The sequence below is a fragment of the Cervus canadensis genome, chromosome 23, assembly GCF_019320065.1.
Source record: "Cervus canadensis isolate Bull #8, Minnesota chromosome 23, ASM1932006v1, whole genome shotgun sequence".
In the NCBI taxonomy this organism is placed as follows: Eukaryota; Metazoa; Chordata; class Mammalia; order Artiodactyla; family Cervidae; genus Cervus; species Cervus canadensis.
Genome location: NC_057408.1, coordinates 49,601,175 through 49,627,922, shown reverse-complemented (window position 1 = coordinate 49,627,922; position 26,748 = coordinate 49,601,175). Strand labels below are relative to the sequence as shown.

The 26,748-nt window shown below is 41.0% G+C and overlaps 2 protein-coding genes across 2 annotated transcripts in view; one reads left to right on the top strand and one right to left on the bottom strand.

The window, feature by feature from the left end:
* The window catches only part of GREB1L (GREB1 like retinoic acid receptor coactivator), a 244,611-nt gene that overhangs the window by 30,860 nt on the left and 187,003 nt on the right, over window positions 1-26,748 (top strand). The gene's annotated exons all lie outside the window — the stretch shown is intronic.
* Window positions 13,282-13,868, bottom strand: LOC122425583 (60S ribosomal protein L17-like). The gene has a single exon (XM_043444070.1). The coding sequence runs from the start codon at window positions 13,834-13,836 to the stop codon at window positions 13,282-13,284; it is 555 nt and encodes a 184-aa protein (XP_043300005.1). The 5' UTR covers window positions 13,837-13,868.

The window sequence follows — 26,748 nt, the reverse complement described above, 5'->3', positions numbered from 1 at the left end:
AGAGAAAGACAAATACTGTATGATTTCACTTACATGTGTAACCTAAACAGTGAAACAAATGAGCAAATGTAATAAGACAGAAACTGACTCAGATACAGAGAACAAATAGGTGGTTGCCAGAGAGGAGGAAATGAGTAAAATAGGTGAGGGAGATTAAGAGGTACAAACTATCAATTACAAAATAAAAGAAGGACAGAGATGAAGTGTACAGTGTGGGAAATATATCAATAATATTGTAATAATTCTGTATGGTAAGTAGGCTTAAGGTGATCAATTTGTAATGTATAGGGGTATCAACCTCCTATGTTGTGCACTTGGAATAAAAATAATGTTGTAGTTCAATTACATTTCAATTAAAAATAAGATGTATAAGCATACTCATACTTGTGTAAGAATAATGTAATAATAGTATACATTTTATTTAGTATACTAAAAGACAGTTCAATTCAGTCACTCAGTCGTGTCCAACTCTTTGCGACCCCATGAATTGCAGCACGCCAGGCCTCCCTGTTCATCACCAACTCCCGGAGTTTACTCAAACTCATGTCCATCAAGTCGGTGATGTCATCCAGCCATCTCATCCTCTGTCGTCCCTTTCTCCTCCTGCCCCCAATCCCTCCCAGCATCAGGGTCTTTAGCCATAGCTAATATATACACCATTGGTGTAAGTGTGAAAAATTCCATAAGACACAATTAATGATATCACAGAGCTGTATATACAAATATGTATTGAATGATCCAGGTAGATGACAGCCAGCACTATGAGTTAAGTGAAGGATGGAGAGGCTTGGTTGGTTGATGGAGGTGGAACTGTGCTTAAGCCTTGAAGAGTTGAGTTTGAATTGACAGGGAAGAGGTAAGCAGAGTAGGCGGGCGCTGAGGAGCAATGAAAGTGACTACGGGGACCCTGGGTAAGGCAGTATGAAAGGAGTGGGGGTCTTAAGAAGTTGACAGGGAATAGAGACTGTGTTACGGAGCAGGCGAATTCAAGGCTCTGAAGGGCAGTCTGCGTTTAGGGAGTGACGAGCCCACTGAAAGTTTCTGAACGGCAGTGTGACACGTGTGCTGTGTTAGAGAAGTGAGTCTGTCCTATAGCGTAAATGTGGGCTCAGGGTAAAACCGACTTCAATATTAGTGTTGATGTTAAAAAGAAAAGAGAATAAAAAAAATAAAATGAGATTTGTGATTGCTGATTAAATTTTGGAGTCAAGGGAAAGGAATGAGCAACTGATGACTCCATGTCTTCAAGCCCCATTGCCTGGGAGAAAAATGGTGCCATTAACAGAAATAGGGAAGACAGAAGTCAGTGTTTTGGGAAGTGAGGTGATAAACTTGATTTTAGATTAAAGTTGACATGATGAGGGAGATTCAGATAAAAGCACGTGTTTGAAATAGTGGGACTAGGGAGGGGAATCGGGATGACGAACACATGTAAATCCATGGCTGATTCATGTCAATGTATGGCAAAAACCACTACAACATTGTAAAGTAATTAGCCTCCAACTAATAAAAATAAATGAAAAAAAAAGAAAAAAAAATAAATTTGTAAATGATCAAGGGGAAAAAAAAAAGAAATAGTGGGACTAAATAAAGCTCTTGAAAGAAATTAGAACTGTGGATGGCAACATCCCTTAATCTCTCTATAGACCCAGAACTGCCCCCGAATGCCACATCTGCCCGCCTGAGAAGGCGAGATAAACTTGTACCAGACTCAGTTTATCTGGGAAGGAATTGTTTACTGTGTGTGTGCTGTCCCCTCAGTCGTGTCCAACTCTTCGTGACCCCAAGGACTATAGCCCGCCAGGCTCCTCTGTCCATGGGATTTCCCAAGCAAGAATACTGGAGTGGGTTGCCATTTTCTCCTCTAGGGGATCTTCCCAACCAGGATCGAACCTGAGTCTCCTGCATCTCCTGCATTGGCAGGCAGATTCTTGAACACTAAGCCACTTGGGAAGCCCCAAATTGTCTACTAGTAGCAATGTGATGGGGCTTCCCAGGCGGCTCAGTGGTAAGGAATCCACCTGCTAAGCGAGAGACTCAGAAGACCTGTCCCCTCAGCACATGGAATAATTCCAAGTTCATAGTAGGTATTAAAAAGTATTTGAATGTTCAGCAAGAATTCAGAAAAGTCAGAGAGAAGTCAGAGAGACTATTTGAGAGGGGGACTAGAGATGCTATCTTGAAAGAGGAGGACTTAATGCTAGACTCAGAAGTGAATAGGGTTTTGACAGGCTGATGGGGTGTTTTTGTTTGTTTGTTTTTCCTGTTGGGTACATTCACTGTGTATAGTGACAATAAATATACTGAATATGAATGCACATAAAGATAAAACTCCACTTGCCTTTATTCAGAAGGAAGTGTGTGTGTTAGTCGCTCAGTAGTGTCTGGCTGTCTGCGACCCCATGGACTGTAGCCCACCAGGCTCCTCTGTCCATGGATTTCTCCAGGCAAGGATACTGGAGTGGGTTGCCATTTCCTCCTCCAGTTTCAGAAGGAAAGCCATGTTTATAGGTGAATTTTGTTCAGGATCTTTCGTCTGCCAAGAAACCTGGGCTATTATCACACATTAAACGTTTTTATCAGTCAACCTGTTCTGATTCCAGTGACAACAGTAAGAGCATATATTCCTGTTGTTCAGTCGCTCAGTGTTCAACTCTTTGCAACCCCATGGACTGCAGCTCACCTGGCTTTCCTGTCCTTCATCTCCCGGAGCTTGCTCAAACTCACATCCATTGAGTTGGTGATGCTGTCTAGCCACCTCATCCTCTGTTATCCCCTTCTCCTACTGCCCACAATCTTTCCCAGCATCAGAGTCTTTTCTATTGAGTTGGCTCTTCCCATCAGGTGGCCAAAGTATTGGAGCTTCAGCTTCAGCATCAGTCCTTTCAGTGAATATTCAGGATTGATTTCTTTTGGGATCCACTGGTTTGATCTCCTTGCAGTCCAAGGGCATGCAAGTTAAAATTTTTTTTTTAGTGTCTCTGTACTGCAATCATCTTCATGACCTGGAGTCTCTCTTGCCTGCTGACAGATTTTTTAGGGAAGCAAGTAGCACTTGCCGAGATGTGGAGGTGAACTGTGTCCTTGTAATGGTGGATAATCCGTTTCTGAGAAGCATGGGGGAGGTGAATGGAGGGGTGGGAGTGGAGCCCGACTCGCTGCCGCTGGGAGGATTATCATCTGTGGCCATTACTTGCTCTTGTCTCTTTATCATCTTGTCAGGGTGAGGCTCCAGAGTCCACACGTCCAGGGCCGAAGAGTTCACAGGGATGAGAGGGCGCAGCCACCGCTGTCCTCTCTCAGCCCGCCCTTGACTCTTAGTCATTGACTCTAATCCTCGACTTAAAACAACTTAGCTGTGATGTTATTTTAACCCTGCTAAAACCCAGGCAGTCCAAAGGCTGTCACACAATCTTAATTATTCTTTAGTTCACTCACCAGGAGGCCCTGAACATAAAGCACACTTGCACTCAGAAGAAGCAGAGATCTCCCCTCTCAGAAAATGGATTATTTCACTGCTTGAAGCTGTGTAGATGAAACCTGGAGTAAAGATAAAAGCTTTTATTTATTAAGCATATGTGCCAAGTACTCTTCTCAGAACCTGATAATAACTGTGTCATTTAATCCGTATCACCATCCTCAGAAGCATGTTATTATTATCTCCATTTTAATAATGAAAAAAATGGACAAAGCTTAGCATTTAAGTTCACACAGGGCTTCTTTGTGACTCAGGCAGTAAAGAGTCTGCTTGTGATGAAGGTGACTGGAGTTCGATCCCTGGGGTAGGAAGATTCCCTGGAGGAGGGCATGGCAACCTACTCCAGTATTCTTGCCTGGGAAATCCCATGGACAGAGGAGCTTGGCAGGCTACAGTCCATGGGGTCGCAAAGAGTCAGACACGAATTAGTGACTAACACTTTCAGGTTCACATGGTAAATACCAGAGCCAGAATCTGAATCTGGGTAGTCTGACTGCAAAACCTAAGCTTTTAGCCAGTGCATTATACTGATTTAAAGAAGCACGTGAACAAAGTGTGACGGATAAGCTATTAATATATTCAGTTGTTGTTTAGTCACTAAGTCATGTCCAATTCTTTGTGATCCCATGGACTGTACCCACCAGGTTCCTCTGACTATGGGATTCTCCAGGCAAGAATACTGGAGTGGGTTGCCATTTCCTACTCCAGGGAATCTTCCTGATCCAGGGATCAAACCCATATCTCCTGTGCAGGCAGGCAAATTCTTTACCACTGAGCCATCTGGGAAGCAGTAAATGATGACAAAAATATTAAGAGTTAGTGTTAAATTAATAGCCCTTTATGTTTCAGATTTCATGATCTGAGTGGCCATGGTCCATTGAGGCTTTCATTTTGTCATGTCAACGTTTAAATAAAAAATTATCTTTGAATGCCTTTAGATGGGGTACGCACTCTCCTTTCCATGACTATCCCATATCAGCCCACAGATTTATGGCATTGGCAAACATGCTCTGTTAGTTCAGAATGCATTTTATTATCTTAGTTCAGAATGTAGGTCACTTTGTGGGTGAAGGAGAAGGAAGAAGGGATGAGAGTGGTGTCATCCGTGTAGGCCCACTTTTATCAGGAGGGGAAAACCTTCCCCAGGAACCCTTGCAACCCACTCCCCTGAGGTAACCTTGGCTGCATGGCCATGCCTCACTGCTGGGAAGGCTAAAGGTGGGGAACAGGGTTTTCAAGATGAGCTTAGACCAGGTGGTGCTAGTGGTAACGAACCCACTGCCAGTGCAGGTGATAGAAGAGGCACTGGTTCAATCCCTGGGCCAGGAAGCTCCCCTGGAGGAAGAGATGACAACCCGTTCCAGTATTGTTGCCTGGAGAATCCTATGGACAGAGGAGCCTGGCGGGCTACAGTCTGTGAAGTCGCAAAGGAGTTGGACCCGACTCAAGTGACTTAACACATTAGAGCAGTCAAAATCCTTTGGCTGGAGCTGTCTTTATTAGCATGCTGAACAGAATCAGAGTCCTATTAGCAAAGAAGGGAGGTGGGTGTTAGAAAAGGGACTAAGGGACTAAGGGTAGCTGTCATCATCGTCTTCTTTACAGTCTGAGTGACTGTGTGCTACCCTCATAGTGTCGTGATTCATCCAAATGAGCTGACTGCTTTAACAAATATCCTCAACTTTTCAGCGGCTTCATTAATTACTTGCTGACACTTCAGTCCATCGTGGTGAGGTCTTCACATTTGCCCAGGGATCCGGTCTCCTTTCGTCTTGTTCAACTGCCATCTTCTGATTCCAGCTGCCAAGATTGCTCTAGAAGGAAGAAGAGCACAGGGAAGACACACACCCCTTAACTGTCTTGGCCATCGGGTCAGGCACCTTCTACTGTGAGAACTAGGAAATGTTCTCCCACGTCTCCAGGGAGAGAGATGGGTTTGCTGAGCCTCTAGTCAGCTTCTGCTACACTGCAGTCAACTCAAGTCTAGTTATCACGGAAGACAGCTGACAAAATGAATAAAAGCATTCTTTACAAATGTCAAAGTTTTTGTTTCACAAGAAGTTATAAATAAATGAGATTTACTATCTTTTGATATTTTTTCAAGATCTTTTCACCAAACATTCCTCTTTATAGATAGTTAAAATATGGAGAATTAAAGTCTCAGCTGGCTCAGATGGTAAAGAATCTGCCTGCAATTCAGGAGACCTGGGTTCAATCCCTGGGTTGGGAAGATCCCCTGGAGAAGGGAATGGCTACCCACTCCAGTATTCTTGCCTGGAGAATTCTAAGGACAGAGGAGCCTGGCGGGCTACAGTCCATGGGGTCACAGAGTTGGACATGACTGAGCGACTAACACACAAAGTCCTAAGCACATCATTTCCAAAAAGCCTTCTTGACTTCTCAAGACAGCAGGCAGCCTGCTGTTTTTAATTCTGTGTGTGCTGCTCCTTGGCCATGATAACCAGTTAGCACGTGTCTCACTTGGCTGTAAATTTCCGGAGGAACAGACCAGTAATAGATAAATGCGTGAATGATGTATTGACAATAGTAAAACTTCAAAGCAGACTAAAGGGAGAAAAGGCTAGTTTTGAATTCATGAAAATGTTGATTTATAGAATATTTATAAAGATATGTTTTTTCTTTATATATATATATATGTATATTTTCTTTCTATATATATATACTTGTATACAACTAGATGCTATTACTACATGTTAATTATTTGCCAGCAGTTCATTCAAATGATGGTTTATGCTCATACAAATGCTTCTGAGGTAAAGATCTTAAAATTTTGGACTTCCCTAGTAGGCCAGTGGTTAAGACTCCGAGCTCCCAATGCAGGGTGCATGGTTTCAGGGAAGACACTCATATGCCACGTGCATGACCAAAAAAAAGATCTTAACATTTTTTCATAAATAGATTAAACATATTTCCATTTGGGTGACCTTAAATTTCACATCTGTGGAAAGCAAGTTGGTGATGTTTTTATTTCACTAGTAATATTTGTAATACTTACTATTTAAATTTTCTATTCATTAACTCAACCAATATTCAGTCAGTTCTTACTCAAACAGAAGACACTGATAAACATACTAGACTATAATTAATTAACTGTATGATTTATAATTGGGATGAACACCAGAAAGGCAAAGAGTAACGGGGAACACATAATTTATATTGGAGATTTAATAATGTTCCTCAGGAGGTACTGTCTGTGTTGAGATGAAAAGAAAAAGTGAGACAAAGCTAGAGGAGAATTGGGAAAGTGCACTTGAGAATATGTGAAGGTTCTTGGAGGCTGATAGCTGGGAGGACCTGAAAAAGACCAGGGTTATTAGGTTGGAGGGGGACAGGCCCAGAGTTAGATGTGCCCAGACCTCATGGACCTCACTGGACCCTTGCTTTAATACATTAGCTCATGTGACTCAGTAAAAGAGAAAAAAGAACTTAGCTGTTTTTTGGGGGTTTTTGACTGCTGAAAGCAAGCTCAGTTGCTCATTCGTGTCCAGCTCTTTCTGACCTCATGGACTGTAGTCTGCCAGGCTCCTCTGTCCATGGAATTCTCCAGGCAAGAATACTTGAGTGGGTTGCCATTCCCTTCTCCAAGGGATCTTCCCAGCCCAGGGATCAAACCTGAATCTCCCATAGCTCCTGCATTGGCAGGCACCACCAGGATCTTAGCTCTGCTACCAGGGATCACACTTGCACCCCTTGCATTGGAAGTGCAAAGTCGTAACAATTGGACCACCAGGGAAGTCTCAGAACTTAGCTGTTTAGATGACAACATATAACAAACCCTTTAGCTTGACCTTTTAGCCAAGGACTAAAATATGAACACCAAGGGTATACATTCAGTGAAGTACAATTTTTATTTGTAAACTAAAAAAAATACCACCCTGTAACAAGAGTTGAAAGAAAAACCGTGAAAATATTGGTTACATTTTGGAAGTTAGATTGAGAAAATGTGGTAGGAGGTGGAGTTAGATAAGTGGAGGGAAAAATAGAATTTGACTTCAGATTCACTTTTTAAATCAGAAATTTCATATGAATTAAAGATTCCAAAATAACAATAGCTAACATTTATCTTGTACTATGTGTCAAGCCCCAATTGAAGCACTTTTTATTATACTGCACAGATTTTACTCATTCAGTCTTTGAAACAGCCCTATAAATTAGGAGTGAGTGCCCCCCCGCAGTTTTACAGTTAGAGCAATGGATGCTTAGAAAGATAATGATGGGACTACAGGCAGTATGGCTCAGTGGTAAAGAACCCACCTGCAGTGTGGGAGACGTGAGTTCGATCCCTGGGTTGGGAAGATGCGCTGGAGGAGGAAATGGCAACCCACTCCAGTATTCTTGCCTGGAAAATCCCATGGACAGAGAAGCCTGACAGGCTGTAGTCCAGAGAGTCGCAAAGAGTCGGATACTACTTAGGGACGAAACCACCACCACCATCACAGGCACTATAAACCAAGGCATCCTGGCTCCAGGGTCTCTGTTCTAATCTGTCACACACACATACTACATGTAAAAGTTATAGGGGAAAAAATGTGATATTGGTATAGGGAAGACCATTCTAATCCTGATTATAAAGTCAAAAACAAGGGAAACGATTGGTAGATTTGACTACATGAACTTGTATTTTTTAAACTTCTACATTTCCCCTAAATATCCCAAATGAAAAATACAAATAAGATAGTGTATATAAATAGACAAAGTGTTAATACTCTGTGTATAAGTCATTCTTACAATCAATAAAAAGGAACAAATCCCCCCAAAGAAAATAGTCTAGGGCAGGGGTTAACAAACTGGTCCTAGACTGAATGCAGTTCACCATCTGTTTTTGTGTTCCATTTAATTTTATTCGTTGGAGGCTAATTACAATATTGTAGTGGTTTTTGCCATACATTGACATGAATCAGCCATGGATTTACATGTGTTCCCCATCCTGATCCCCCCTCCTGCCTCCCTCTCCATCCCATCCCTCTGGGTCTTCCCAGTGCACCAGCCCTGAGCACCCGTCTCATGCATCCAACCTGGGCTGGTGATCTGTTTCACCTTTGATAGTATATTGTTTCAATGTTGTTCTCTCTAAACATCCCACCCTCACCTTCTCCCACAGAGTCTAAAAGTCTGTTCTGTACATCTGTGTCTCTTTTTCTGTTTTGCATATTGGGTTATCATTACCATCTTTTTAAATTCCATATATATGCGTTAGCATACTGTATTGGTCTTTATCTTTCTGGCTTACTTCACTCTGTATAATGGGCTCCAGTTTCATCCATCTCATTAGAACTGATTCAAATGAATTCTTTTTAACGGCTGAGTAATATTCCGTAGTGTATATGTACCACATCTTTCTTATCCATTCGTCTGCTGATGGGCATCTAGGTTGCTTCCATGTCCTGGCTATTATAAACAGTGCTGTGATGAACATTGGGGTACACGTGTCTCTTTCAGATCTGGTTTCCTTGGTGTGTATGCCCAGGAGTGGGATTGCTGGGTCATATGGCAGTTCTATTTCCAGTTTAAGGAATCTCACACTGTTCTCCATGGTGGCTGTACTAGTTTGCATTCCCACCAACAGTGTAAGAGGGTTCCCTTTTCTCCACACCCTCTCCAGCATTTATTGCTTGTAGACTTTTGGATAGCAGCCATCCTGACTGGCATGTAATGGTACCTCATTGAGGTTTTGATTTGCATTTCTCTGATAATGAGTGATGTTGAGCATCTTTTCATGTGTTTGTTAGCCATCTGTATGTCTTCTTTGGAGAAATGTCTGTTTGGATCTTTGGCCCGTTTTTTGATTGGGTCATTTATTTTTCTGGAATTGAGCTGCAGGAGTTGCTTGTATATTTTTGAGATTAATCCTTTGTCTGTTTCTTCATTTGCTACTATTTTCTCCCATTCTGAAGGCTGTCTTTTCACCTTGCTTGTAGTTTCCTTTGTTGTGCAAAAGCTTTTAAGTTTCATTAGGTCCCATTTGTTTATTTTTGCTTTTATTTCCAATATTCTGGGAGGTGGGTCATAGAGGATCCTGCTGTGATTTATGTCGGAGAGTGTTTTGCCTATGTTCTCCTCTAGGAGTTTTATAGTTTCTGGTCTTACATTTAGATCTTTAATCCATTTTCACCATCTGTTTTTGAAAATGAAGTTTCGTTGGAGTATAGCCATGCTCATTCATGTGCATATTGTCTGTGGCTGCTTTTAAGCTACAGTGGCAGAGTTGAATAATTGTGCCATCAAAGCCTGCACTCTTTACTATCTGGTCCTTTACAGAAAAGATTCCCTGACCTCTGATGTGGACTACCCCTTTTGGTGGTCTTGAAAGACAAGAGAGAGTCTCTTCCATTTGGAATGGCTTTGGGTGGTCTGATTAGGCTCTTGAGGTCTCTCCCTCACCTCCATCCTGTTTGATACTGAACTCATCTTGGGTTGAATGCCTGTAGGCATCTGTCCTCTTTTATGTCCTTATTCCTGCTGAGTCAGTCCTCCTGTTGACCTGTCTTTCTTAACCTTACCTTCCTTTGCAGCCCTATCTCTTCCATGGGAAACACACCCTAGCATCTTCAGTGCTTTCAAGACACAGTCTCTGGGTTTTATCAATACCTGACCCTCCAACCATCTACTTTCCTCTCCTCTTGCATCCAGGTTGTTGGCTTTTGCTGGAAAAATTCACACAACTAGAGCAATTGGTGATATAACTACATTCATGATCTCTTTCCTCTGCTAGGAACTCTCTTCTGAATTCCTACATGACCCCAAGTTGGCTCCTCTCCAAGTACATCTCAAGGCTGCCCTCCCTAAACTTTCTTCTCTCACTTTACCATTCCTGTTCTCTTCTTAGTTATCTGAAAATGAACTTGCTTCGACATCACAAAGGAAAAAAAGAAGGCTTCGTGCAGTGAATACCAGATCCAAACCTCTTCTGATTCCTGAGATGAGGAATTCATTTGTGATACCTTCTTCCTGCTTTCTTTTTGTTTTCCACATTTTAGTTTATTATTTATTTTTGGCTGTGCTGGGTCTTTGTTGCTGTGCATGGGCTTTTTTTTCTAGTTGTGGCGATTGATGACTACTCTCTGCTGTGTACGGGCCTCTCATTGCAGCGGCTTCTCTTGTTGCAGAAGCTGGGCTCTAGGGCTCAGGTTCAGTAGTTGTGGTACACAGGCTCGGCTGCCCCTGACAAGTGGAATCCTCCCGGACCAGGGATCGAATCTGGGTGCATTGCCATGAAGATTCCCAATCCCTGGATCACAAGGGAAGTCCACTCCTGCTCTATTTTCAACATTTGCCTCTAAACTGTTTTCCTTGCCGATAGCTTAAACCTATTTCATCTCTGGTCTTCCTATAAAAAAATGAAAGAAGGAAAGAATAAAGAGAGAGAGGGAGAGAAAAGAAGATGAGATAAAGCCAAAGGGGAGGATGGAAGGAGAGAAAAATAAAGAAAGAAGAGATGATGGTGATTCTCTGGACTCTACACGCCTCACCACTGTGGCCACACATCTCTCTTTCCCCTCACAGCTAAGCTTTTGAGCACATGCTCCTGGCTTGTCACCACTTCCTCACAGTGTCATATGATTTACCTCCCATGAAGCTCATGAGGGTGCTCTGGCCAAGTCTCCATGCAAAGTGTCCCATTCCCATCCCCGTCTTATTGGACGCATCTGAGTTTATCGTACAGTTGACCTCCTCCTTACAGTTGGCTTCACTTTGTTTGTAGGTACTGCTCTCCTCAGTTTCTTCTTTCCTTTCCCTCAAGAGCGTTGCTTGCTGCTACTCATCAAGGGTCGGACATGACTGAGCAACTGAACCGACTGACTGACTGACTGACTGACTGACTGACTGACTCATCCCCCACCTTACGTAGAATTCTGTCCTTGGGCCACTCATCTCTCCTCGATGATCTCATTACCTCTATACCACTGACTCACAAATTTCTACCCCTACTCTAGACCTTTTTTCTCAGACGCCTCAGAGTGCCTACTAGGAGTGCCTACAAGGAGTTCCACATGCCTGGATGTCCTAAGATCATCCCAAACTGAATCCCACAAAACTCAGCTCCCTTTTACCTCCATCATGCCATTCCACATGGTACCACCCTATCCCTTGTCACACTGTGTGAACCTCTGGGCCATTATGCTCCTTGACTGGTCTCTGCCTAATTCTGTTTTGGGCCTCTCAAGAGCAGGGACAACCTATTTTATCTCTGTAACTCTGCATTCAGTACACTGAGTTTGCTCAATAAACGTGTGAGACAGTGGAAGTAAGGAAGATGAGGGAAAACAAGAAAGGATGGAACCTATTTGGGATTCAAGTGTTCCCGACAGAAATCACGACTAATCAGTCAATAGGTTGTCCACTGAAGTGAACTGAGGATGGGAAATTGGCTGGATAATGAAGTGCAGAAAACATTCTCCTTTTCTAGGGTCTGTTGCTAAAACAATAAAAACTCATGAGGCCTGTTGAAACTCATTAAGTAGCTATGACAGAGGACTTTTTTTTTTTTTTTTTGGACAGATGACTTTTTATTTAGTACTGATGCCTTTTAGGCTTGTAGAGTGTAGTTTGCAGAGCTTACAGCAGCCTTCTCCTCAAAAGGTGAAGTTTAGCAGTAACCACTGAAGATTTTACATTTAGCACTTAGCACAGTTTCAGCTAGTACCTGAATTCTTGGTTCTTGGCAGCACTGAGAACACAGTGTGAGATGTTCTAAGTTAAAATGTTCTAGTATCAAGTGTTCTGAGAATGTTTAAGTCAGATTACTAAGCCTTGAGCAATTTGTAACACCAACTACAAAAACAGGCAAGGGAGAAAACACCAGTCACATTGTATTATAACATAGAGGAATTATGATCTTCAGAGCCTAGATTTGAATGAATAGAGTGGCAGTCAGAAGTCATATAAAAAAGATAGGTATGTCACCCTCGGACCAGAAACTGATCAGTTATATTATTGTAAATTCAGATTGTCTTAGTACCAAGACTAATGATTTTTTTTAAGTTAATTCAAGACTTTTGGAAATTTGAAATTAATGAACATTAGAATATCCCCCCCCAAAAAGAATATCCCAATAGTCATTTGTAACAGTAATAGTTCCTGTACAACTGAACACATGTCCTATAAAGTCAATTATCTACAACTAACTCTATATTTCTCGAATTCTTCTGACAAAAACTTATTGTAAAAGTAAGCCTTTAAGGTTTAAGTCTTCCATAGGGTAAGAAAGTATCACTGAGATATTCAGTTCAGTTCAGTTCAGTTCAGTTCAGTCGCTCAGTTGTGTCTGACTCTTTGCGACCCCATGAATCGCAGCACACCAGGCCTCCCCGTCCATCACAAACTCCCGGAGTTCACCCAAACTCCTGTCCATCAAGTCGGTGATGTCATCCAGCCATCTCATCCTCTGTCATCCGCTTCTCCCCCTGCCCCCAATCCCTCCCAGCATCAGGGTCTTTTCCAATGAGTCAACTCTTCTCATGAGGTGGCCAAAGTATTGGAGTTTCAGCTTCAGCATCAGTCCTTCCAATGAACACCCAGGACTGATCTCCTTTAGGATGGACTGGTTGGATCTCCTTGCAGTCCAAGGGACATTACTAAATCCAATATTACATTAAAGTAATTCCCACAATGCAAATTGCCTTATCACTTCAAACTCTTTCCTTGTTTAAATCAAATATAACATTTTAGAAAGTTTGAAAAATAGAGGAAAAAGGGAATCTATAATCCCATCAACTTCACACAGCATTTGACAGAAATTTTTTTTTTTTTTTACTTTTATTTGCATTTATTTTCTGCGGCATTTATTCCCGGGCCATAAGTTTTTGTTTCTTCAGTTTCTTCTGGGATAGCTTTTTCTTCTGTGCAACCTCCTCCTCTGGTTTAGGAACAATCTGTTCTTTTTCGGTAAGGATCATCTCAATGTGGCAGGGAGAGCTCATGTAGGGGTTGATCCGACCGTGAGCTCTGTAAGTCCTGCACCGCATCTTGGGGGCTTTGTTCACTTGGATGTGCTCAATGACCAGAGAATCTTCATCTAAGCCCTTAAGTTCAGCATTACTCTCTGCATTTTTGAGCATGTATAGTAAAAATTCAGCACTCTTTTTGGACCACCGACCCTGCGTCCAGCCCCACTGTTTGGCCTGTGCACACCTACCAACTCCACCATTGTAATGATGGAATGGCACACATTGCTTCTTTAAAGTGACCTCTTTCAGATACTTGGTGGCTTTTCGGGTATGCATACCCTTTATGGCCTGGGCAGTTTCACGAGTGTTCTTAAAGTGAACACGAAGATTTGAACCTCTTGATTTGCATGATTTTGTGGGGTTTTCTGGGTCGAGTGAATAGCACACCATTTTTAGGGATCAGCTCAGGCCGCTTACCGGAAAAGCCAGAAATTTTTTAATAATTATAATTGCATATATAATTTTGTATCTTGCTTTTAAAATTAGTATTTCTCTCATGAAAAATTTTCTGTGATGTTCCTAAATAGTTATGATGGTAATTTTTATAAAATAAAATCACTGCCTGGGCCAGGAAGATCCCCTGGAGGAGGAAATGGCAACCCACTCCAGTATTTTTGCCTGGAGAATCCCATAGACAGAGGAGCCTGGTGGGCTCACAAAGAGTCGGACATGACTGAGTAACTAACACTTTCACTTTCACCTGATATCATCTGATGATATACCATAATTTACTTAACTATTTGCCTATTGGGTAATTTAGATGAGATCCATTTTTTTCACTTGGTACTGTGGATTTTTCCCCATCATACTTTGTGCTTTTTTCTTACGGTAGATTTCCAAGAGTAAAATTGCTCAGTTGAAAGTTATACTTTCATAATGACTTCCCAGAGGAGTCTTCCAATAATAGTTCCCCTTGAAGTGTAAGAGTAGCAGTTTCATTGCTAATTTAGCAGGTGTTTTAAAGAGTACTTCATCTTCATTGTTTGTTTTGTCTTATTTTAGTTTATAAACTTTGTTTTCTAGGGACTTCTCTGGTGGTCCACTGGAAAGACTCTGCACTTCCATTGCAGGGAGCACAGGTTTGATCCCTGGTTGGGGAACTAGAATCCCATATACTGTGCAGGGAAGCAGAAACAAAATAAAAAACCCACACACAACTGTAAACTTTGTTTTCTAGAGAAATTTTAGGTTTACATAAAAATGGAGCAGGAAGTACAGAGGGCTCCTGGATACCCACTGTAGTTCTGCCTCCCCCATAGTTTCCCCTTTTCTTAATATCTTGCATTAGTGTAGTATATTTGTTTGATGAATGAAAGTTATTCATGAATGAACACTGATACTTTATTACGAACTAAAGTTCATAGTTAACATTAGGATTCACTCTTAGTGTTGTACATCTTTATGGGTTTTAACAAAAGTTTAATGTCATGTGTCTATCATGACTGTATCATACAGAAGAGTTTCATTGCCCTAAAAGTTTCCTGTGCTCCACCTAGTCATTCTTCCTCCCCACAAGCCCCTGGCAACCTCTGATCTTTACACTGTCTCTGTAGTTTTGTCTTTTCCTGAATGTTAATATAGTTGGAATCATATAAATATGTAGTCATTTTAAGCTGTCTTCTTTCACTTAACAATATACGTTTGTATTTCCTCTGTGTCTTGTGGTAGCTTAATGACTTGTTTCTTTTTTATCAGTGAATGATAGTCCACTGTAAGGATATACCACAGTTTATCTGTTCACCCTTTGAAGAACATCTAGGTTGTTTCCAGTTTTGGCAATTATGAATAAAGCTGTCAAAAACATGTATATGCAGATTTTTTTGTATGGACATAAGTTTTCAATTCATGAGGTAAAATATATTTTTATATTTGCCTGTTATTGATTTAGACATGTGTTCTCCTCTGTCTCACAATATATTAATGAAACATATGTTTAAACACCTTTTTCTCCCTCTAGAGACTCTTTTTTTCTCCAGATTGCTTTTCATTTGTTTGTTTGTTTCGGTCCCTATCTTTTTTTTTTTTTCTTTTTTTTTTCGGTCCCTATCTTTTGAGTCTGAGATATTCCTCAGCTGTCTGGTGATCCTGGTTGTCTGGTCTTACTAAGAGCAATGCCCCATAAATCTGATAAGAAGCTCTGATCTCATGGTGAGGCCTGCCACCTGTGGGCCATTTCACTAAGGAGTGCTCAGTATTGGTATGTTAAGACTTTCCTCTTGGGCTGGTTAGATTCTCCAGAGAAAAATCTTCTGACCTTCTCTCTTGATGGTGGAAAACGGGTTACCATTTGTTCGGCACCTGAGCTGGAAAAGCTGTTTGGCAGTGGGTGGATTCAGTATATAAAATGCTCATCTGATCCCCCTGTTTGCAGACTGGTAGGGCTTTCCCCTCACCCTACCCCTCCCCCTGCCCCACTCCCTCCGGGACAACTGTGGCTGTCCAGCTTTCTACAGATGCAGGAGATACAGTTACCTGCTTGGACTTGGGGAAGGGCTCTGCGACTTATCTGATTCTTAAAAGAGAATTTCAGTTAATCCTCCTGTTTCTAGCCTCACCTTTATCCTCATACCTGGAACCCAACCTTGTAGTGCCTTTGGGGGAGGTATGTGGTTTACTGTGTAAACTGGTTGTTTCTAAAACTTAACATGGGATTCAGCTTTCTCAATTCTGTGTGGTCATTTGCTGATCCATTTGCTTTCCAGTTGAAATCTTTTGTTGTGTTTCTTTTGCTTCTGTTCTCTTTGGTCCTTATGATTTCATATCTTTAAAGACCCTCTGCTGTGCTTTTAGCTTTGATAGAAATGGAAGTATAATCTGTCATTTATGTGAAATTCTCATATATCCTTTTTATTGATTGTTTTTGAATTATTTATTTTTGGATGCGCTGGGTCTTCATTGCTATACACGGGCTTTCTCTAGTTGCAATGAGCAGGGCCTACTCTTCCTTGCAATGCGTGGGCTTCTCACTGATGTGGCTTCTCTTGTGGAGCACAGGTTCTTGGTGAGAGGACTCAATAGTTGTGGCACATGAGCTTAGTTGCCTTGCAACATGTGGAATCTTCCTGGACCAGGGATTGAACCTGTGTCCCCTACATTGGCGGGCGGATTATTATCCACTGCACCACCAGGGAAGTCCTTATACATCTTTTTTAAAGAGGAAAGGAAATCTAATACCCTCCTCTATAGGCAATAGATGTTAATTGGTTTAAAACTTCAGAAAAAATATTTTTAAAGTTTAATTATCTATAATTGTAAATTAATTTATAATTATATTATATATTATAAATAACCTATAAATTAATTATCTATAAATGGACCACTTATAAAATTTTGGTACACGTTCATTCTGACTTTTGTGGATGATACATAAACATGTGATTCATTTTTATTTTTAGTTTGTGTGGAAACTATAAATTATGTCTGTAGAGATAGAAAGCAGCCACCTGCTTTCACTGTCTAGGATGCTGTGCTCAGTGAATGAGTTAGATGGTAGGGGCTCAGGAAGCCCAAGGTCAAGTTGGCTCCTGAGAAACAACGTGTCCTCTCTGCAACTTCCACTTCATTGCCCTCTATCCTATAACCAGGGCATGACACCTGAAACCTTCTCACCACCACTTTGTAGTCATTGTTTAGTTGCTCAGTCGTGTCCAACTCTTTGTGACCCCACGGACTGTAGCCCGCCAGGCTCCTCTGTCCATGGGGATTCTCCAGGCAAGAATGCTGGAGTGGGTTGCCATTCCCTTCTCCAGGGGATCTTCCCAACCCAGGGACTGAACCCGAGTCTTGCATCTCCTGCATTGGCAGGTGGATTCTTTACCGCTGAGCCACTGGGGAAGACCCACCAACACTCTAAAGGGTAATTTTAAAAGATTGTCCAAGTTGTAAAATTAGCTCCCTCATTGACAGCTACTTCTCTCTCTCTCTCTGTCTCCCCTTTCAGACCCTGAGTGGCCAGGAACACTCAGTATGAGGGGCAGGGAGCACTCCAGTTCTTCCCCTTTGTGTGTGGGCCCATCAGCCTTTCACCTTCTATTTGATTCAAGGGCCTATTATTTTTAACAACTTTATTGAGATATAATTCCCATGTCATAAAATTCACTCATTCAAAGTGTACAATCCAGTGGGTTTTTAGCATATCCAGAGTTGTGCAGCCATCACCACAATCAATTTTAGAAATTTTTGTCAACCCCCAAAAGGAAACCCATGCCCATTAGCAATTACCCCTATTTCCTCCCAAATCCCTCGGTCCTAGTCACTAATCTACTAATCTACTTCCTATCATTAATCGACTTCCTATCACTATAGATTTGCCTATTTTAGGTATTTCATATTTTCATTTTATGTTTTCAAGATTCACCCATGCTGTAGCATTCATTTTGTTAGTAGTGTCCTTTGAAGCCTATGAGTTTTTAATGTGATGATGTCTAGTTTGTCTGTTTCCTGTTTTGTCATTGTGCTTTTGGTGTCATGGCTAAGAAACTGTTGCCTAATCCAAGTCTTAGAGATTTACACCTTGTTTTTCTGTGAGAGTTCTGTAGTTTCAACTCCCACATTTTAGGTCTGTGATCCATTTTGAGTTAATTTTTATGTATAGTATAAAGTCAAGCTTTATTCTTTGTATGTTGATATGTAGCTGTTTTAGCACCATTTGTTGAAAAGATTCTTCTCTCCCGATTGAATTATCTAGGCACCGTTATCAAAAATCAGTTGACCATGGAGGGCTTCTCTGGTGGGTCAGTGGCTAAGACTCTGCTCTCCCAATGCAGGGGATCTGGTTCCATCTCTGGTCAGGGAACTAGATCCCAGGTACTGAAACTAAGACCTGGTGCAGCCAAATAAATATTTTTAAAAATCAACTGACCATAAAGATAAGATTTTTTCCCCTGAATCCTCAACTGTGTTCCATTGACCTGTATGTCTATTTTTATGCCAACAGCACGGTCTTGATGACTATAGCTTTGGGCTTACTGCAATTTTGAAATTGGGAAGTGTAAGTCTTCCAACTTTGCTCTTTTGGAAAATTGTTTTGGCAAAGTTTGATCCCTTGAATTTCTATGTGAATTTTAGGATCAGCATGTTAATTTGTGCCCCCCCCATTAAAAAAAAAAACAAAAAAAAACAGCAGTTGGAATTTTGATAGAGATTACACTGAATTTGTAGGTCTCAAGATCTTGTTTTGTGTGTTTGCTTTGGGCACCGAAATGGCATCTTGGGAATCTGCCTTTCTTATTCTTCTCCCAGTCAATGAAGTTATCATTGCCCTTAGTCCTGAGAGAAAAGGAGAAAAGTTCATGTAAACATTCATGTAGATGTTAGCATTCATATAAATGTTAGCAATTAAGTGTGTTTTTCTCAGTTTCCTCTCATGTAAAGTGGGTTTAGTAAGTGTATTTTTGTCTAAAGATGTTGTGAAGATTAAATGAGAGAATCCATGTGATGTGCCCAACAAGCACTCGATAAATAATCGAGTATAAGTAATCCATAATAGAACCAACTATACTCCAGGCATTTTTGCATCTAGATTGATTCTCCAATCCTTCATCCATGGCTTTATCTCCTACTACTGTCTCAGGTGTGATCTGTACTCCAGGAAAACCTGCATCTATCTGATTCTCCAAAGCCCATGTTCTTCCAGCCTCCTCTGCAAATGTTTGATAGGTTAAAACAGAAAATAAGAGGAATATTAATGTTATGTAGCAAAAAGGATATTTTTCACTAAGAAAACTTTAATGGAAAAGAAGAATCATTTCTAGGCTCCAGGGAAATGGAGAGTAAAGAAACAACTCTTAGAACATATCTTTTTAATCCTTAAGAAATTCCATTTCCTGGTCTTGGTAACTGGGATGCTCATGACTTAGAGCCAGGCAGGAACTAACAGATAAGGAGACCCTGGGGGTCTGCTGAGATGAAGTGTCAGGTAGAGACTGTGTGTGTTTACTTGATTGTGATCTCCATGTCCACATGCTCTCCAGCCTGCCGGAAGAGTCTGCTCCCTTTAATACCCAACTTGGTCTGTTCCTCAGTTCAGCCCCCTCCTCAAGTGTCTTGAAAATTCCTAGGTGATACAAGTTCTCTTCTGGGCTTCTGCACCTCTGATTAACTTAAAGACATCCCTGTTAATATCTTATAGCTAAAGAACCTTGCTAATAGTATAAATGGAAACTGAACACCTCTTGGAGCCACTGTCCTTTTCCTGACTTTGGAAATGTGATTTATTATGTTCACTTTTTTGAGTTAACAACCATAAAATACAGTATAATCCAGTGATGAGAGAATGGATTTCCTTAACAGTTTACAGCTTTTACAAATGACAGACTAGTTTTTCATATAATTTCCATAGACTTTGAGAAGGGTGTTTATGGGCAGTAAGCAAAGGAGTTTGTGTGTATGTGTGTATGTAAAACTAATCTCATGCTCATTTCTTCATTCTCTGCCTTATCCTATGAGCTGTTGATGCCTTATCCATCCTCTTAAGTTTCTCTCAAATGGACCATATTCCAAAAAACCTATCTAAACCCTCCCAGCTTCTCAAATTGTGTGTGGTGAAGCACCAGTTTCTTTCTTTTCAGTTCAAGTAGGCTAATAATTTTGTAAAATATGACAAGTATAAGTAATGAGAAAAATGAAATTTAAAAAGACATACAAAATATAACCTCCATTTTAAAAGATGTGAGGTGATCTTGTTTGAGCTTCTATATAAACAGAGTTTTATAAATCTCACACAGTACCTACTAGGTGTCACTTTGTATGACAATTATTTGCATACTTATGTTATCCCTCAACTAGGTTGTAAGCTCCTTGAGTCTGGACTCTGTGTATTGTTAATACCTCCTCGTATAATTCTTTGAACATGTTTATTAAATTAAATTTCTGACTCAATATAGAAGGAACTTAGACATCCACTTAAACAGGTGGCCATTTTTGTGTACTTGATCATCAAAAAATTTCAACAGAAGCTTCCTGTACTGGCTTTGTATATGGTGACTGGGGTTTATGATTCATGTAGAAGGCACTGGTAAAAGTCCCCTTACAGATAAGGAGATGACGTTGATGACTGTACACTACTGATAAAAAAGCAGACCAGCTAGACCTTCCTTACAATGTTGTCCTCAGCGTTCATGCAGTAGGAGCACTTATTTAAATATTTTTCTAACTGAATCATCTCATTCAGAGAGTGAAAAAAATGAATGTCTTGAGAAGGGATCCCAGATGGATTAATCCTATATTAAATGCCTTGCCATAGTAAGTTGTCATCTAGCTAGATTCCTGTGCAAAACAACTACACGGGTATATAATAGATGACTGTGTTTGCTCCTGAGGTAGTTGTTCAGCCGCTAAGTTGTGTCCAACTCTTTGAGACCCCATGGACTACAGCATGTCAGGCTTCCCTGTCCTTCACTATCCCCTGGAGTTTCCTCAAACTCGTGTCCATTGAATCGGTGATGCCATCCAACCATCTCGTCCTCTGTTGCTCCCTTCCCCTCCTGCCCTCAGTCTTTCCCAGTGTCAGGGTCTTTTCCAATGAGTCGCTCAGATAGAGTGGATTCTTTAGAGCTTAGTATTGTCTCCAGTGGTCAGGTTACCTGGAACCCTCCATATTGGGAAAAGGAGACTAGGTTTGCTCTAGGAGCCTCGGAAGATAGCATTTAATCGAACAGGACAGTACATTAAAGCAGTGCTTCTCAAACTGTGTATGGTGAAGCACCAGTTTCTTTCTTTTCAATTCAAGTTGACTAACAATTTTGTAACATGTGACAAGCATAAATAATGAGAAAAATGAAAGTTAAAAAGACATACAAAAAAAAACATACAAAATATAACCTCCATTTAAAAAATTAGATCCAACAGACTAAAATTACTTAGTCAAATTGCTGGACCACACTTTGAGTAGCACTGGATACAGTAGAGGGTGGGCTGTCATGATTGCCCACACAGGGGCTTGGATCATCTGTCCATGGAGTCCACTAGAAGATCTGTTTGACTATAATGAAAGCTCAGGGGTAAAAAAAGATCCTGATGTTTTGAGTTTCTTCTTCTTCTTCTGTAGAATGAAAAGATTTGAGAAGGAAGGGGGAGTTTGTGATATAATTGAAATGGCATCTTTGGAAATAGCTTTCATATTTAAGATTGATTTTAGTGGTAAAATGAAACACAGTGAGACTTTCAAGACCTAAGTCATGAGAGTTTAAGTAAAAGACAAACAATAAATACCTACTCAAACCTGAGGCTGCAGAAGTGAAGATGGAACAGTAGCAGAATTATTTACTGAATACCATTATGTACTAAATATAGTACTAAGCTCTTTACCTAGGCTATCTCGTTTCATCTTTACAAGAATCCTGTGCAGTAGCACTATTAACTTCATTTTTCAGATGAGGAAACAGGCTCTAAAAAAGATTGAGTAACTTGCCCCAAGGTCACGTCAGATGAATGGCTTGATTGTCAGATGGTTGGAGTGTGTAACCCAGAACCTAGATTTCTTAGGTTCTTAAATGAGTGTCTTTATAGAGAGGTTTTGGCAAATCTTGCTTAGCATTTTCAGCCATGGACTTGAGGATTATCAGTGTCCTTGGATACCAGATAGCGCATTAGCCACTCTTTTTAGTCCTTCAACTGTCTTTTGTATAAATTTTTAGAGATTTGGCCTTGAATAGGAGAGATGAACTGGAGTAGGAACTGGCAACCCACTCCAATATTCTTCCCTGGAAAATTCCACAGACAGAGGAGCCTGGCGGGCTCCAATCCATGGGGTCGCAAAGAGTCCGACACAACTGAGTGACTGAGCACACACACACACAGGAGAGATGAAGTGGTTTAGCGAAAGACAGTTCTGAGGGTTATAGTCATGGCTGAAGCAAAATAACTCTGTGAAGTAGATTTCAACCTAGGGTGGGTGATAACACTAGGCCAGAGATTCTCAATTCCAATTTTTAGGTGGCATTCTATAAATCTAATGCTTTTAAAAAATATTTATTAATTTAATTTATTTATTTATGGCTGTGCTGGGTCTTTGCTGCTGCAAAGGCCTTCTCCAGTTGCAGTGAGTGGAGGTTGCTACTCTCTAGTTGCGGTGCATGGGCTTCTCATTGCAGTGGCTTCTCTTGTTGCGGAGCCCAGGCTGTAGGGCACGTGGGCTTCAGTATTTGCGGCTTCCAGGCTCTAGAGCACAGGCTCGGTAGTTGTGGTGCAAGGGCTTAGTTGCTCCGTGGCATGTGGGATCTTCCTGGACCAGGGATCGAACCTGTGTCTCCTGCATTGGCAGGAGGATTCTTTACTACTGAGCCATCAGGGAAACCCTATAAATCTAATTCTAGTCATGTAGTTCTGTAGTCTCTCCATTGCATAGGATAAAGAATTTAATCTAGGCTATGTTAAGTATAATGTAAGCTATGTTGAAGAGATCAAACCAGTCAATCCTAAAGGAAATCAGTCCTGAATATTCATTGGAAGGATTGATGTTGAAACTGAAGCTCCAATACTTTGGCCACCTGATTCGAAGAACTGATTTATTGGAAAGACCCTGATGCTGGGAAAGATTGAAGGCAGGAGGAGAAGGGGACCACAGAGGATAAGATGGTTGGATGGCATCACTGACTCGATGGACATGAGTCTGAGCAAACTCTGGGAGACAGAGAGGGACAGGGAAGTCTGGGGTGCTGCAGTCCATGGGGTCACGAAGAGTCAGACACGCCTGAGCGACTGAACTGAACTGATGTTAAGTCGGTTAGTGCCATGGCTTTCCAAATGAGTTTACCCTCTAAAAGATTAATTCTCTGAAACTTTTTAGGAGTTTGAGTGTTTTATTTGTTTGCTTAAGAAATAGAATAGAGTGTGTAATTAGTCATGGATGTTATTTTTTTCCCCACGGCAGAACTTAGAACAAGAACTTGCACACGTTGTTCTAAAGAGCTGCACACTCCACTGCACTATTGGTACTCAGTAAAAGTAACTCCTGGGGGAGGAGAGGGAGTTTTCTTTAATTAAAATGGAATACAGGGACTTCCCTGGTGGTCCAGTGGCTAAGACTCTGTACTCCCAATATAGAGGGCCTGGGTACAATCCCTGGTCAGGGAACGAGATCCCACATGCTGCAACTAAGATCCCACACAGCCAGATAATAAAATAAATATTTTTAAAAATGGAGTACAGTGTTCATTGCTATTTGAAATACATATTCCCTAATACATGACTTGAAAATTTGTGATTGTTTATTATCAGACATTCAGATTCAACCCTGTCACCTGTGCTTCTTGGAAGTTATCTTTTTTTTTTCATGTTACTAAAAATAAATTTTAATTTAAAAAATAGACCCAATACATTTGTTCCCTGTGGCAGCCAAATATCTTTGGACTTACTCCTACCTTTAACAAGAGAAACACTACCCTTGAATATATTTCTAAACCAAGCATGAGAGTTAAATTTACCATCTTTTCATTTGAGCAGAGGTGCTAATCTAATGAAGAGGAAGAAGAGTCCTCCTGCTAAGATTTTAGCAAGCTTGCTGTGGTAAGAGAAAAAGAATATCAAAATCAATTTAAACCCACCTGCATATAATAAATTAAAAACTTATTTTAAGTTATTTAAAGTCAGTGTAATAGTATTGCCTTTGTTGTTGTTTTTTGCTTATTTGTTGTGCATAAGACATTTTGGGTTGTGTGAGCTGAAAATTCAGATGGTAAAGAATCTGCCTGCAATTCAGGAGACCTGGGTTTGATGCACAGGTAGAGAAGATCCCCTGCAGAAGGGACTGGCTACCCACTCCAGTATTCTTGCCTGGAGAATCCCATGGACAGGGAGCCTGGCGGGCTATAGTCCATGGGATCGCAAAGAGTCGGGTATGATTGATCAACTCAAACACACACACAGATGAAAACAGGCTATGAGGACTTTTTTTCCCCCCAGATAAATAAGAAGTCTATCCAGAGAAACATTTCATCCCAGTTGGGGAAAATAGGTGTGTGTCTGTCTGTGGAGCACAGTTTTCCAGTCCCTCATTTCTGCAGTGAACGTGTTTGTAACCCTGCGGGGCTGCAACCAGCTTGCTGATTTTGGACCAAGTACCACTCCTCTGAGCTGACCAGTTTGCACTGCATATTAATGAATGGTGGTGAGCTCAGCTTTGAACAGGGTTATTTCTTCCTTATCAATAGTAAATAAAAATGAAAAGGCTGCATTTCATATTAATTAAATATTGTTGTTTTCATAGTTTGTCTCTGAGCATACATCTAGGAGATTTTTGAGAGCTGAGCTAAAAATACTCCTTTTATATAACCTATACTTTTCAAATTCCAAAGAAATGTGGAAAGTTATATTTAAGGAAAACAGCTTTCTTCTATTTTTCTGGCATTCTCTGGGTGACATTCTACCCGCCTTTAAAGAAAAGTTTTTTTGATGTGGACCATTTTTAAAGTCTTTATTGACTCTGTTACAATATTACTTCTGTTGTTTATGTTCTGGTTTTTTAGCTGTGAGGCATGTGGGATCTTAGTTCCCTGACCAGGAATTGAAACCACATCCCTTCCATTGGAAGGTAGATTCTTAACCACTGGCCCACCATGGAAGTCCCTCATGTAGCTCTTTTTTAATAGTGAAAGATAGCAAGGAGATACAGAAATGTTTTATTTAACTTCATAATATATACTTTGGGAGGTTGATAAAATACATTGCCAATAAGGAAATGATAAATGTCTGCTGTAAGGCACTGTTATACTTGGAAATAACATTTGAGGCAATGCTTTCCAGCTTATAAAGTCATTTCCTTTAAATTATTCCTCATAACAACCCATGTGAGGTAGATATTACTATTCCCACTTTGAAATGAGGAAAGTTACTTTAACAGCAATGATAGTCATGGTAACCAGGCCCTTTCATTAAAACACACCTACATACCCCTACACTGTGTGTGTCCTAAGACTGGTGTAATGAGGAGGTTGAGGGGCCATGTGGTAGCAAAGAAAAGCAAGTCTGAGACAGACCAGAAGAGAGACATACTTTTGAAACAGAAGGCACACTCTCCCACATCTCCTGTTACGCTTTCTTCTTTCCGCAGGCACTGGATGTTGGAACCTTTCTTCCCAGTCTTCTTCCTTGCATTTCCAAGGCCATGGCTAGCAAGAAATACAGGGACGCCCCCCGATTTAAGCCGCTTGCTCTGATTTTAGATATGACTCCTCTTGTCACTGAGCATATTGGTCACCCTGTTGTTCTGTACAGACTTAGTTTATGGTGACTTCTTGACTGAGGGATTGAAACAAGTGGCATAAATTTTGTAAGGTCATCACCTTTCTTTCTCTTTCTTGCTCACCCTCTGAGGCCTGAGGATGGGAAGATGAAGATTGCGAATTACAGATGGAGCTGCCCAATGCATGCAGGGGACTCTGACTTATTGAAAGGAAATGCTAACCGTCATCTCTTTCTTTCTAGTTCCCTGGAGTATACGATGGTGAAGATTCACCAGAGGGGACCTTCAGTAAAATATGCTTTTTAGTCTTATCCTTAATATACATACCTGTTTGTATGGAATGTAAACTACCATTTTGCTGACACTGGCTTAAGTAATTAATAATTTTGTGCTGGTTGATTCCAGTTTACTTTGCATTCAGTCTTGCCCTTGATTTTGTGTAGGATGGGAACAGTCTGTTTATCTGAATGAGAAAAATACAGTCACTGTGATAACCTGTTTTTTTTTTTCCTGCTTTATCTAGGTAATTAAGCTACAAAGTGAAAGTCGATCAGTCATGTCTGACTCTTTGCAACCCCGTGGACTATACAGACCATGGAATTCTCCAGGCCAGAATACTGGAGTGGGTAGCCTTTCCCTTCTCCAGGGGGTTTTCCCAACCCAGGGATTGAACCCAGGTCTCCCACATTGCAGGTGGATTCTTTACCAGCTGAGCCACAAGCGAAGCCCAGGAATACTGGAGCTGGTAGCCTATCCCTTCTTCAGCAGATCTTCCCGACCCAGGAATCGAACTGGGGTCTCCTGCACTGCAGGTGGATTCATTAGATACATATTTTTCATTAGATGGTATATATATATATTTGACCATGGGTGATAGTTGCTGGTGGTATGCCATTACCATAGCAACAGGTTCCATTCTGGGTTGCTAGTAATTGCTTTCAGAATTATGACAGCAAAAAGAAGGTTTCCCTGCTGAAGATGCAGAGTGTTTGGGACAAATGCAAAAAGGGCTCCATCCGAACTACTTATTCATAACCAACAGCTCACTGGCTATAACGACTGAGAAAGACAAGTTGTAACAGCTTCTAGTGACTGCCTGCCCTGTCTTTGTGGCTGTGACA

Excerpts from the sequence above, each read along its gene's own strand:
- LOC122425583 (XM_043444070.1), bottom strand. The coding sequence starts at position 13,836 with ATGGTGTGCTATTCACTCGACCCAGAAAACCCCACAAAATCATGCAAA.